The 13560-nt window shown below is 43.1% G+C and overlaps 1 protein-coding gene across 1 annotated transcript; it reads left to right on the forward strand.

The window, feature by feature from the left end:
- The first annotated feature begins 9683 nt into the window (after positions 1-9683).
- LOC117090483 (histone H2B type F-M-like) lies at positions 9684-12295 on the forward strand. Its single transcript, XM_033222810.1, has 3 exons — positions 9684-10324; positions 10667-10724; positions 10930-12295. Exons 1-2 carry the CDS (start codon positions 9900-9902, stop codon positions 10701-10703), a joined length of 462 nt encoding a protein of 153 aa, XP_033078701.1. The 5' UTR covers positions 9684-9899; the 3' UTR covers positions 10704-10724; positions 10930-12295.
- The last annotated feature ends 1265 nt before the right edge of the window (positions 12296-13560 follow it).

Below are 13560 nucleotides of genomic sequence, written 5' to 3' on the forward strand. Positions count from 1 at the left end.
CTGTGGGTTTGTCATAAATAGCTCTTATTATTTTGAGGTACATTCCATCAATACCAAATTTATTGAGCGTTTTTAGCATGAAGGGCTGTTGAATTTTGTCAAAGGCCTTTTCTGCATCTATTGAGATAATCATGTGGTTCTTGTCTTTGGTTCTGTTTATATGCTGGATTATGTTTATTGATTTGCGAGTGTTGAACCAGCCTTGCATCCCAGGGATGAAGCCCACTTGATCGTGGTGGATAAGCTTTTTGATGTGCTGCTGAATCCGGTTTGCCAGTATTTTATTGAGAATTTTTGCATCGATGTTCATCAGGGATATTGGTCTAAAATTCTCTTTTTTTGTTGTGTCTCTGCCAGGCTTTGGTATCAGGATGGTGTTGGCCTCATAAAATGAGTTAGGGAGGATTCCCTCTTTTTCTATTGATTGGAATAGTTTCAGAAGGAATGGTACCAGCTCCTCCTTGTACCTCTGGTAGAATTCAGCTGTGAATCCATCTGGTCCTGGACTTTTTTTGGTGGGTAGGCTATTAATTGTTGCCTCAATTTCAGAGCCTGCTATTGGTCTATTCAGGGATTCAACTTCTTCCTGGTTTAAATGTGTCCCAGAGATTCTGGTATGTTGTATCTTTGTTCTCATTGATTTCAAAGAACATCTTTATTTCTGCTTTCATTTCGTTATGTACCCAGTAGTCATTCAGAAGCAAGTTGTTCAGTTTCCATGTAGTTGAGCTGTTTTGATTCAGCTTCTTAGTCCTGAGTTCTAGTTTGATTGCACTGCCGTCTGAGAGACAGTTTGTTATAATTTCTGTTCTTTTACATTTGCTGAGGAGTGCTTTACTTCCAATTATGTGGTCAATTTGGAATAAGTGCGATGTGGTGCTGAGAAGAATGTATATTCTGTTGATTTGGGGTGGAGAGTTCTATACATGTCTTTTAGGTCCGCTTGGTGCAGAGATGAGTTCAATTCCTGGATATCCTTGTTACTTTCTGTCTCGTTGATCTGTCTAATGTTGACAGTGGAGTGTTGAAGTCTCCCATTATTATTGTATGGGAGTCTAAGTGTCTTTGTAAGTCTCTAAGGACTTGCTTTATGAATCTGGGTGCTCCTGTATTGGGTGCATATATATTTAGGAGAGTTAGCTCTTCCTGTGAATTGATCCCTTTACCATTATGTAATGGCCTTCTTTGTCTCTTTTGATCTTTGATGGTTTAAAGTCTGTTTTATCAGAGCCTAGGATTGCAAACCCTGCTTGTTTTTGTTCTCCATTTGCTTGGTAGATCTTCCTCCATCCCTTTATTTTGAGCCTATGTATGTCTCTGCATGTGAGATGGGTCTCCTGAATACAGCAGACTGATGGGTCTTGACTCTTTATCCAGTTTGCCAGTCTGTGTCTTTTAATTGGAGCATTTAGTCCATTTACATTTAAGGTTAATATTGTTATGTATGAACTTGATCCTGCCATTATGATATTAACTGGTTATTTGCTCGTTAGTTGATGCAGTTTCTTCCTAGCCTCGATGCTCTTTACATTTTGGCATGTTTTTGCAATGGCTGTACCGGTTGTTCCTTTCCATGTTTAGGGCTTCCTTCAGGGTCTCTTGTAAGGCAGGCCTGGTGGTGACAAAATCTCTAAGCATTTGCTTATCTGTAAAGGATTTTATTTCTCCTTCACTTACGAAACTTAGTTTGGCTGGATATGAAATCTGGGTTTGAAATTTCTTTTTCTTTAAGAATGTTGAATATTGGCCCCCACTCTCTTCTGGTTTGTAGAGTTTCTGCCGAGAGATCTGCTGTTAGTCTGATGGGCTTCCTTTTGTGGGTAACCCGACCTTCTCTCTGGCTGCCCTTAAGATTTTTTCCTTCATTTCAACTTTGGTGAATCTGGCAATTATGTGTCTTGGAGTTGCTCTTCTGGAGAGTATCTTTGTGGCGTTCTCTGTATTCCTGAATTTGAATGTTGGCCTGCCCTACTAGGTTGGGGAAGTTCTCCTGGATGATATCCTGAAGTTGTTTTCCAACTTGGTTCCATTTTCCCCCTCACTTTCAGGCACCCCAATCAGACTAGATTTGGTCTTTTTACATAATCCCATACTTCTTGCAGGCTTTGTTCATTTCTTTTCTTCTTTTTTTCTTTTGGTTTCTCTTCTCGCTTCATTTCATTCATTTGATCCTCAATCGCTGATACTCTTTCTTCCAGTTGATCGAGTTGGTTACTGAGCTTGTGCATTTGTCACGTATTTCTCGTGTCATGGTTTTCATCTCTGTCATTTCGTTTATGACCTTCTCTGCATTAACTAGTCTAGCTGTCATTCTTCCACTCTTTTTTCAAGATTTTATTTCTTTGCGCTGGGTATGTAATTCCTCCTTTAGCTCTGAGAAGTTTGATGGACTGAAGCCTTCTTCTCTCATCTCGTCAAAAGTCATTCTCTGACCACTTTGATCCGTTGCTGGCGATGGGCTGCGCTCCTTTGCAGGGGGGATGTGCTCTTATTTTTTGAATTTCCAGCTTTTCTGCCCTGCTTTTTCCCCATCTTTGTGGTTTTAATCTGTCTCTGGTCTTTGATGATGGTGACGTACTGATGGGTTTTTGGTATAGGTGTCCTTCCTGTTTGATAGTTTTCCTCTGACAGTCAGGACCCTCAGCTATAGGTCTGCTGGAGATTGCTTGAGGTCCACTCCGGACCCTGTTTGCCTGGGTATCAGCAGCAGAGGTTGCAGAAGATAGAATATTGCTGAACAGCGAGTGTACCTGTCTGATTCTTACTTTGGAAGCTTCCTCTCAGGGTGTACTCCACCCTGTGAGGTGTGGGGTGTCAGACTGCCCCTAGTGGGGGATGTCTACCAGTTAGGCTACTCAGGGGTCAGGGACCCACTTGAGCAGGCAGTCTGTCCGTTCTCAGATCTCAGCCACCGTGTTGGAAGATCCACTGCTCTCTTCAAAGCTGTCAGAGAGAGTCGTTCGCGTCTGCACAGGCCTCTGCTGCTTCCCCTGTTGTTTTTTAGCTGTGCCCTGTCCCCAGAGGTGGAGTCTACAGGGACAGGCAGGTTTCCTTGAGCTGCTGTGAGCTCCACCCAGTTCGAGCTTCCCAGCGGCTTTGTTTACCTACTTAAGCCTCAGCAATGGCGGGCGCCCCTCTCCCAGCCTCGCTGCTGCCTTGTGGTTAGATTGCCGCAGACTGCTGTGTTAGCAATGAGGGAGGCTCCGTGGGCGTGGGACCCTCCCGGCCAGGTGTGGGATATATTCTCCTGGTGTACCCGTTTGCTTAAAGCGCAGTATTGGGGTGGGAGTTACCCGATTTTCCAGGTGTTGGTGTCTCAGTTCCCCTCGCTAGAAAAAGGATTCCCTTCCCCCTTGCGCTCCCAGGTGAGGCGATGCCTCGCCCTGCTTCAGCTCTCGCTGGTCAGGCTGCAGCAGCTGACCAGCACCGATTGTCCCACTCCCTATGAGATGACCCCAGTACCTCAGTTGAAAATGCAGAAATCGCTGGTCTTCTGTGTCGCTCACGCTGGAGTTGGAAACTGGAGCTGTTCCTATTCGGTCATCTTGCTCCACTCCCCCAGAAATTTTTTAACAGGGTTTCTGTGGTGTCAACACTAGGAGTTTTCAGTTTCTCTCCCGTATCATTGTTTCTGTGTTAGGTTCTGCATGAAGCTGACACCGTGATGGAGTTTAGTTGTGCAGGACACTATCCCGGATCAGCAGCTGAGGAACGGACAGGAAGGGGCAGGAGTGGGCAGAGAAGAAGTTCATGCTTACTTCAGGCCAAACAAAAGCCTCTTGGGATACCCAGAGAAGCTATGAAGATAAAATGACTCATCAGAGATATTCAGCATTGGAAATAGTTAGCTAGATCTTTATACCCCTTCCTGGATTTGTGCTTGCATGTGGTCCACCTCGGAAGGCATGAGATAGAGCAAGGCAGCTCAGGTAATGTCCTCAGGAACAAGTGGCTGTTGACTGGCTCCTACCTGCACTCTGAGCCTCACAGACATGAAATCCGTCCTCGACAGGGATTCTGGGTGGTTCTCCTACCTGTCTATCACAGCTTCCTTATTATTTCATGATACTTAGCTAGGAAGCAACTCTCTATATTGGCAGCATTTTCTCGCAGACTTTGCTTTTGGCTTCCATTCATTGATAGACAAGGTCTGCTAACAAACTCTTTGTTATTCCCCGGAAGAAAATCTGTTTTTTTCTCAGCTATTATGATCTCTGTTTTCACTTTACTGTAGCTTTAGTATGATGTGTACATGTATGTTTCCTGAATCGGCAAATCATGTGTTTCCTTTGTTCTGCAAAATTACCAGCCATTTCTCTCTGAATATTATTTTCTCAAAATTCACTCTTATTTCCATTTCTGCAATGCCCATATGATGTTCATTCTACTTTCTTTGTCTACACCTTTAGTCTCCTTGCCTCTCTTTAATCTTTTCTTTCTTCGTTCCCTATATGTGGTATTGTGTATAATTATTCTGATCTATCTTGTCATTCACTAAATCTCTATTCTGCTATCTCTAAACTGGTGTTACTTCTAGGGGTTACTATGTTTGTTTCTTTTCTTTTCTTTTTATTTTACTTTAAGATCTGAAATACACGTGCTGTACATGCAGGTTTGTTACATAAGTACACATGTGCCATGGTGGTTTGCTGCACCTGTCAACGCGTCATCTAGGTTTTAAGCCCTGCATGCATTAGGTATTTGTCCTGATGCTCTCCCTCCCCTAGTCCCCGACACCTGACAGGCCCCGATGTGTGTTGTTATCCTACCTGTGTCCATGTGTTCTCATTATTCAAATTCCACTTATGAGTGAGAACATGCAGCTTTTGGTATTCTCTTCCTGTGTTAGTTTGTGGAGAATGATGGCTTACAGCTTCATCATGTCCCTGCCAAGGACATGAACTCTCTTTTTTTATGGCTGCAGAGTATTCCATGATGTATATGTGCCACCTTTTCTTTATCCAGTCTATCATTGATGGGCATTTGGGTTGGTTCCAAGTCTGTGCTATTGTAAATAATGTGGCAATAAACATACATGCTTGTGCCTTGTATAGTAATAATAATTTATACACCTTTGCGTGCATACCAGTATGGGTTTACTGGGACAAGTGGTGTTTCTGGTTCTAGATCCTTGACGATTCCCCACACTGTCTTCCACAACGGTTGCATTAATTTACACTCCCACCAAGAGTGTAAAAGTGTTCCTATTTCTCCACAGCCTCGCCAGCATAGGTAGTTTCCTGACTTCTTACTGATCGCCATTCTAAGTGGTGTGAGATGGTATCTCATTGTGGTTTTGATTTGCACTTCTCTAATGAGCAGTGATGATGAGCTTTTTTTTCGTATGCTTGTTGGCTACATGAATGTCTTCTTTTGAGGAGTATCTGCTCATATCCTTTGCCCACATTTGATGGGGTTGTTTGTTTTTTTTCGTTGTAAATTTATTTAAGTTTCTTTTAGATTCTGGATATCAGACCTTTGTCAGATGGACAGATTGTAAAAATTTTCTCCCATTCTGTATGTTGCCTGTTCACTCTGATGATATTTTCTTTTTCTGAGCAGAAGCTTAAGTGTGCAGAAACCTGCTTGATCTCGGACAAGTGACACTCTTATGTGGTTCAGTGTCTTTATCCACAAACATGGAGATAATAACACTACTTCACAGAGATCTTATGAAAGGGAATTGAAGTGTTCCTTGTAAAGCACTTAGAACAATGCCTGGCAAAGTCGCCATTCAGTCAGTGGTGCCTCTTTTTTATTACTATAGCAATGCGGTTTAATTGACATAAACCAATATGAGTGTGGGCTATATGGGTGGTAATGAAGGAGTGCAGTTAACTGCAAGGTCAGAAGTGGAGTAAGTTCATTCAATCTTCTGGTTAGCACGTGCCACATGGACTCTGCCGATGTTCAAGGGATTGTTACCTTCAGTGATAATAATTGTAATTAAGTCCTCAACTTTACCATTGAACTGAATATGTTGCTGTCCCCAGTCATATCAATGATGAAGAAACTCTCTTAAGACCCAGGAAAACTACTGACATACTGTGTATCACTAATCAAAGGGACAGGTATTGATTATGGAATCACGAAATGTCTGATATATAACCGGATATTTTAACGTGGAAACAACACTCGATCCTGCAGCAATGTTTTGGTGCAGAAAGCTTGTATTAGGGGATTTCCAGACAAGTAAAACCAATAGGATATTTATCTATCTCTCTATCAAGAGAGATTTATTTTAAGAAACTGAATCATGTGATTAAGGAAGCTGGCAGTCCTAATCTCCCAGGTGGGCTGGCAGCCTGGGTCCCAGATACAAGCTGACGTTACGGCCATGAGCTGAAGACCATGGAGGGCCGATGTTGCAGTTCAAGTGTGAACGCTGTCTGCAGCAGAATTTACTCTTGCTTGGGGAAGTCAGTCTTTTGTTCTTTTTCTGTTTTATAAGTTCTAGGGTACTCAGGCCATTATACGGGCAGTCTGCTGTACTGAGGCCCATTGATTTAAATGTTAATCTTCCTAAAAAGTACATTCACGGAAGCATTCAGAGTGAAATTTGACCACATATCTAGGTACTGTAACTCAATCAAGTGGAGTTACCTAGATCTCTGTCCTTGCTTATTTGGGAAAAAAATTTCCCCTGATTGGAAAGACAAGACAAGACATGAAATTGGCTATCACAGAGCTAAATGTGGATCATCAGGTGATGACCATGTAACCCTAATCTGAAAATTTTCCCACTCTCTGCTTCCTACCCTTTCTCTCACTAATTTGCAACAGAGTAAACTTATGCTCCCCAACTTAAAATGGAGTTAATTCTGGTTAAACCTATGGTAAAGGCAAACAATTTTAAGTTGAACCATGCTAAGTTGGAGTCCATGTATATTGGACACAATTGTGCAACATGGAATGGCTATCCAAATGTTTCAGACAGCTATTGAAACACAGGATTGAGCTCAGGCATGGCTGAATTTCCTAACTGCTGCTTGAAGAAACTCCCGTGGTTGCACAAGAAAATCAAGTTCCTTGCATACATTTGCAGGAAGGCTAACTTGATGCTTTTGCTTTCACACCTCTGAATTTATCACGCTGCCTTCAGGGAAAGATCAAGCTACGAAAAGACTTCTTGTAGAGGGGAGGCTAACCTTAGACTGCCTACCTAGGTATCCATGCGTTGAAGGTGCCATCACTGCAATATGAGAGAGGATGGCAGAAGACAATGTTCAAGTGCTTGGGTTCTGGAGTCAGACTGACGTGATTTTGCATTTCTGCCCTTCCATTTATCAGTTGTGTGATCATTGGACACGTTACTTAGTTACAGTTTTCTTGTCTGCCAAAAGTTGGGCTAAAATATCTACCCCAAAGGGTTATTGGGAGGAGTCAATGTGATACGCAGATCATGGAGGAAGCAAAATCTGCCGTTCTCATGAGTTTAACACGGGGACTCAGACAGCTTTGTAGAGAAATAATTTTTTTAAAGTGCAGCACAGAAAAGGGAACTGTACCCAGTGGTCCAGAAGGGTCGTGTGGACTAGCCACAGAATTCAGCAATGGTCTCGTAGGTTCTCAGGGGCCAGTCTCTTATCTAATGTAGGTTCATTTATCTGTTCATTCAACAAAGATCTGAGAGCTGCTACACTTACAACTAATTGCATGATCTAGCTACCCTGGGAAGTACAGAGTTGCAAATTTGGACATGTTTCAGAGTGAAAGGGGGTACTATTAAGAATTACTCAGGGACAACAGGCAAAATCAGGACATATGGTCACTATACTAGGTAAATAGTCTGGGATAAGAGAAAAGAGTAAATAGCCACCCTTTACAGCTTCTTCTGTGCCCTCACTCGCTTCCACACTCCTTCACTCTTATTCCAGAGTGACATCTAATGAAAAGAAGAGGAAAATTATATTGGGTCAAGAATCAGGCCCAATCATATTTTGGAGAAAGCATTGTATTGAAGTGTTTTTATTGTCTCAAATTATCATAGTGTGTTAATTTTGTCAGACACATGTGCCTGAAAGGGAAAAGCCCCACAACAATGAATTGAAAAAACAGGAGAGTCATCCTAGTTTTTTTAATTGGTCACTATCATTTTCTTAAACTACAGACAAATGTGAACTTAAAAGAGTCAATCTTTCAAGATGGATCCCAGTGACTGAGCCTAATTTGAAACTAGAGCCAAGCTGCCACATGCAGACTAGAGCTCACACATGCACTAAGATTCCCCAAAAACCCATACCTCTCTAATCTAACTCTGCAACTTTCAGAGGTCACTTGAACCAACCAACCTGAGCTCACCTGCCCTGACCAATCAGGACTCAGTCGTGTTGACCAATCAGAACTCAACTTAGTCATCAAATCAGAACTAAGTTTGAATCCTTTATTTGCATGAATGCACTGTACTGGAACCTTGATGAGAACTTTCTCTATAAAAGCCGTATCCGTTTTTGGTTCTCTGGAACTGCACCTTTGTTTTATACTGAATTCTGCACCTCCCTAGTATGCAAGCTGTTCACAGCTTTCTTCCAAGCAGCTGTTCACAGCTTTCTTCCTCCAATTCCTTTTAGAGAACTTTCCTTCACATATGATGCAAGAGGTAGGAGACATGCTTACTCACAGCCTTAGATTCAAATCCTTAAGCCACCACAATTACAAGAAAACGAAAAATGAAACAAAGAAATAAAAAGTAGACAAACAACTCAAACTAATTTTCTCTTCAATTTACAAGGATGAACAGCTCGAGGTCTTTTATGGGATCAGGACTGGTCACCTGCTCACATTCTGAGCCAATGGCTCAGGCCCAGAGCTGAAGACACTTCATTAGCTGAGCCAGTCGAGAGTGGGGTTTTGGTCCTCTCGTTGGATACTTCCATCGTAAGTGATGCATACTCACAGGACATTAAGCTTTGCATTAAAAAAGATTATAGACTGGGAAATAATAGAATTGAACAAATGCGAATGAGTTAGAGTCCTTACTTCAGTTTCTCAGAAGCTTGAAAAGGGTGCTGCTCATTGAATTTTTGATTTAGCTGTTTTCTGCACTGTGTGTTTTTATGTATTTAAATGAATTGTATAAAAGAGGTAATGTTGAAAAAAGATTCTATGAGGTCTGCTTGTTCCATTAGTAATATTTGTCCCGTTTGATGCTTCTAAATTGTTATTTATAGCAGTAAACAGTTTATCTTTGTGTGTGTGTGTGTGTGTGTGTGTAATGTGATTTAGTTAATATTTCAAGTATGAGTTTTGTAACCACGTTTATAAATATTCTCAGATTTTTTTTTGTTTGTTGTTAGGGTGCATCCTTCAATGGGTATCAACATCATGTTTTATTTTCTTGGAATAAGTTTTCTCAGCCAGACACAATAGCTCATGCCTGTAATCCCTTAAACTTGGGAGGCCAAGGCAGGAGAATCGCTGTAGTCCAGGAATTCGAGACCAGCCTAAGGAAACATGATGAAACCACGTTTTACTATATATATATATATATACACACACACAAAACTTAGGCAGGTGTGGTGGCACACGCCTCTAGTCCAAGCTACTTGGGAGGCTGAAGAGGGAGCATTGCTTGAAACCAGGAGGCAGAGGTTGCAGTGAGCTGAGATCGCACCACCGCACTCCAGCCTGGGCGACAGAGCAAGACTCTGTGTTCCTTTGTCTGAGATAGGTATCAGGGGCCGCTGAGGCCAGCAGACGCCCTCTGTGATTGGCTGACATGATGCCAAGCAACAGGATCATCCAATCACCTTCAATGGAGGGAGGATTGTTGACAGGCTCCCTGGGTGACACTTCATCCAATCAGATGTCGAGTTGGACTGTGACGTAGAGCCACATGGCCATACCAAAGTGCCCGGCTTCCCTGGTCCACAACCGGCACAGTCTCGTCTTGCCATCTAATGGCCGCTGCCTCCGCCATGGCTGAGGCTTCCTCTAAGACGACCTGTGAGGAAGACCAGAGCATCCAAGAGCCCAAAGAGGCCAACTCCATGACCGCCCAGAAGAAGAGGCGAGGGCTCCGAGGTTCCCGCAGGCGCCATGCCAACCGCCGCAGGGACAGCTTCGGGGACAGCTTTGCCGCCTATTTCCCTCAGGTGCTGAAACAGGTTCACGAGGGCCTCAGCCTTTCCCCGGAGTCTGTGAGTGTCATGGATTCTATGGTCCATGACATATTGGACCCCATCGCCACCGGGGCTGGTCACCTGGCCCGCTACGCCAAGCGTGTGACCATCACCTCCCGGGACACCCAGGTGGCCGTGCGCCTACTACTGCCGGGGAAGATGGGCAAGCTCGCTGAGGCCCAGGGCACGAATGCCACCCTCAGGTACACCAAAAGCAAGTGCGCTGTCTCAGGAGCACCTGAGCACCCGGGAAACCCAAAGGCTCTCTTCAGAGCCTCTGCACGTGGCCCTAAAGACCAGTGGCCCACCAAGGTGGGGAACGCCACTGGAGGTTGGGGTGGGTGGCATCCTGCGGGAGTGGCCACCTGGCTATGCTCCAAGGAAAAGTAGGGGGTGTTTCCGTGATCGGGTTTCATTTCCTCAGTTTCCTAAATGGCCGTTTTTATTAGTTATCTTTCTCGGTTAGTTTAAGATGATATTATGAAGGTACTGACGTTTACCTTTTTCACTCTCATTCTCCTACGACTGTATGGTGGAATTTCCAGAACTTCATTATGTGCGATATGGCAACGGAGAAAGTGAATATGCTGATATAGAAGAGAGGTAACCCTCCTAAACGTGTTCAGCACCTCCCTCATCGTGAATCCATGTAAATAAGCAAGCGAGGCCCAGTTACAGTGTATATATAGCTAAATAAATAAAATTTTCAAGAATCCATTCGTTTTCAGCTTCCCGACTCTGAGATCACTATTGCAATTCATTCTCTCGGTTTGCTCTGACAATAATTTTTTCATTTCTTTTTGAACAGAAACCTTCCTTACTTCCAGGTATGTGTCAGTAGGATTACTGAGTGTCCACGGAAACAGCTCATGCCTTAGTGTACAGTGGTGCAGCCAGTGAGTGACCTGCAGTCTATGAGCAACAGTCATTGTCCCAATGTTGGGGGAGTGACCCAAGCTGAACCCACAACAGCCTTCCTGTGGTATTCAACCTGGTGTTTAAAGGAACGGCAGTGTGATTCTTTACCTGATGTTTTTGTTTGCAGTGTTTGTAATCATGGTCTTTTAGGGCTATGAATCCAAAACTAAGATTAATCTATGTTCCTCGTCCCTAACATCAAGTCATACAGGGCATTGGCAGCCATTAGCAGAAGTCAGATAATGCTTATTTCCTCAAGAGATTGGCATATTAATATTCTTGTTAATATTAACATAGACTACCATTCATTGTGCTCTCTTCTGGGTCCCAAGTCTTGGTATTTTTAGCATTTTTTTCTATAAGTGTGTTGCTGAATTTCAGAGCAGGTGCTGACTTTCCCATTGCTTTCCTTTTCAATTGATTTCCAGTCCCTGAGGATGTGGACAAGAGAACATACTCTGGGACTGCAACCCACAGGAATTTATTATGTTGTGCCTTGAAACTCAATCTATGGCCATTTTTGTTAAATGTTTCCTGTGAACTTTGAAACATCTCATAAACACCCCTTCTCCTTCATATGTAAAAACCAGTAAAGGATGGCACTCTCAGTCAAACCATGAAACAAAAGCTGGATAAATGCCAAAAATCAAAATTTCCTTGAACCCATCCGAAGTGGGAAAGAACCACCCCAGAGGGCCCAATACATAGCCACATAGATTATTCCACCATTTAAAGAGGATCCTTGGTCAAGAGGGAAATGGGTTCAGGGCAGGATACTAGGCAGAGCTTCCCCGAGTGGTGCAGATGGGAAAGGGGGAAGGTCACCTCCAGAGCCCCACTTGGGATCCACAGAGAAAGGATGGAGAACCAAGAAGTCCCCTCATTGGGATTTGTTACTTTCTGTTTTTCCAGATGGCTAGAAAAATGTTATGAAAATAGTTGAAAAGAAATATTTGAAAACAGTTGAAGCTGTGCTTACTGCACAAGGAGACCAAGAAAAACCCCACAAAATCAGTTGCAAGTAAATCCCTCTGGATGGTGCCACCAAATGTTCCTACAAGTCCAGAACAACACTTGCCAAACCAAAGAGTCTTGGCAGGACCCTGTTTCTTTGCAGAGACAGAGCTGTGTAGCTGGTCCAAAACACCACATGTCACTCAGTGACTTATTTCTCATTATGCTAATTGTTTTGCTGTAAAGTGCCAATGTTTCTGTGAATTAAGACCTACGAATAAATTTCTGAAGTTACCCTTGCATATGTGTGTAATTAGACAAGTCCTTTTGAGAAACCAAATCCATTGGATCTTTTACCCTGGAATATGTGTTTTCCTTTTGTAAATTCAGTAATCGAAGAGGGCCATTAGTAAAACAGGGTCAACAATGAAATCTGACTTGCTTGTGGGGATTGAAGAGGGAGGGGGCAAGGGGACTGACACCGGTGAATTATAGGAAGAGAGAGGAAAGGGGTGGATTGATGTGAAGATAGGAAGTGGAAGCTCATACATTTGATACAGCATTTCTGTGGGTGACTGAGCCGAACGGGAACCTAGTGAACAATCGTGCTGTCATGCTCTGACTTAAGGAAACACAAACTACGGGAAAGAGCTTAACTGCCCAAACAACAAATAAGAAATATCAATATAGGGAAAATAGCATAAATGGGATAATGATAGTCCAGTCAAGCATTTGACCAGCCTTCCCTGTAAGCTGAAATTCATTTGAAAATATAAACAAGGACCCAAACACGGCACAGAGAAAACTACTCCTCAAAAAGTTTAAGGAACAATGCCTATTCTAGGTTCCCTCATAATGAAATCTCACTTGTTTACATTTATCTGATTGTGCTCTTCTTCAGGCTAGAATCTTCTGTTTAAGAAAATCTTCATGACTGGCCTCTATGCATCATGGGGATGATGGAATGCTGTACAATGGAGCAGCACAAGCTCCACTCGGATCCGTGTCTGCCAGGGAGACACCGACAGCCGAGGAGCCACAGCCCAATGTGTGATCAAGTTTCCTGGTCTGAACTAGGAAGAGTTAGTTGTGCAGGGATGTTCAATGGGAGTTGAAGGGGAAACCTGTGATTAGATGGGTGTGCTTCTTTGGTTCTTCGATGGGTTGTATGCTTTTAATGCTGTTGATGGAGGTGTATTCTGTTAGTTTTCTAGGGCCGCTGAAAAACATTCCAGAGGCTGGCTGACGCAAACACTATGTAATTTTTATCTCACAGTTCTGGATACCAATTGTCACCTTTTTGTAAGGAGACCAATCCTGTTGCATAGAGTCAACCCTCACAACTTCACTATAACCAGATGACCTGTGTAGAGACTCTCTCCAAATAAGGTCACATTCTAAAACACTGGGGGCCAGGAGTGCTACCTGTGCATTTTAGGGAGATACCACTCCATCCATACTAGTATATCTTCTGCATCCACTCAGCAGCACAAATTAACATCCTCACATAGAAAATACATTTATTTCATCACAATATCCCCAAAGACTTAACTCACTCCAACGTCAA

This window comes from Trachypithecus francoisi, unplaced genomic scaffold, assembly GCF_009764315.1.
Source record: "Trachypithecus francoisi isolate TF-2019V2 unplaced genomic scaffold, Tfra_2.0 Contig01022, whole genome shotgun sequence".
Taxonomy (NCBI): domain Eukaryota; kingdom Metazoa; phylum Chordata; class Mammalia; order Primates; family Cercopithecidae; genus Trachypithecus; species Trachypithecus francoisi.

Excerpts from the sequence above, each read along its gene's own strand:
- LOC117090483 (XM_033222810.1), top strand. The coding sequence starts at position 9,900 with ATGGCCGCTGCCTCCGCCATGGCTGAGGCTTCCTCTAAGACGACCTGT. Across the intron at positions 10,325-10,666 it reads GGCACGAATGCCACCCTCAG|AACTTCATTATGTGCGATAT; the intron begins GTACACCAAAAG and ends TGGAATTTCCAG.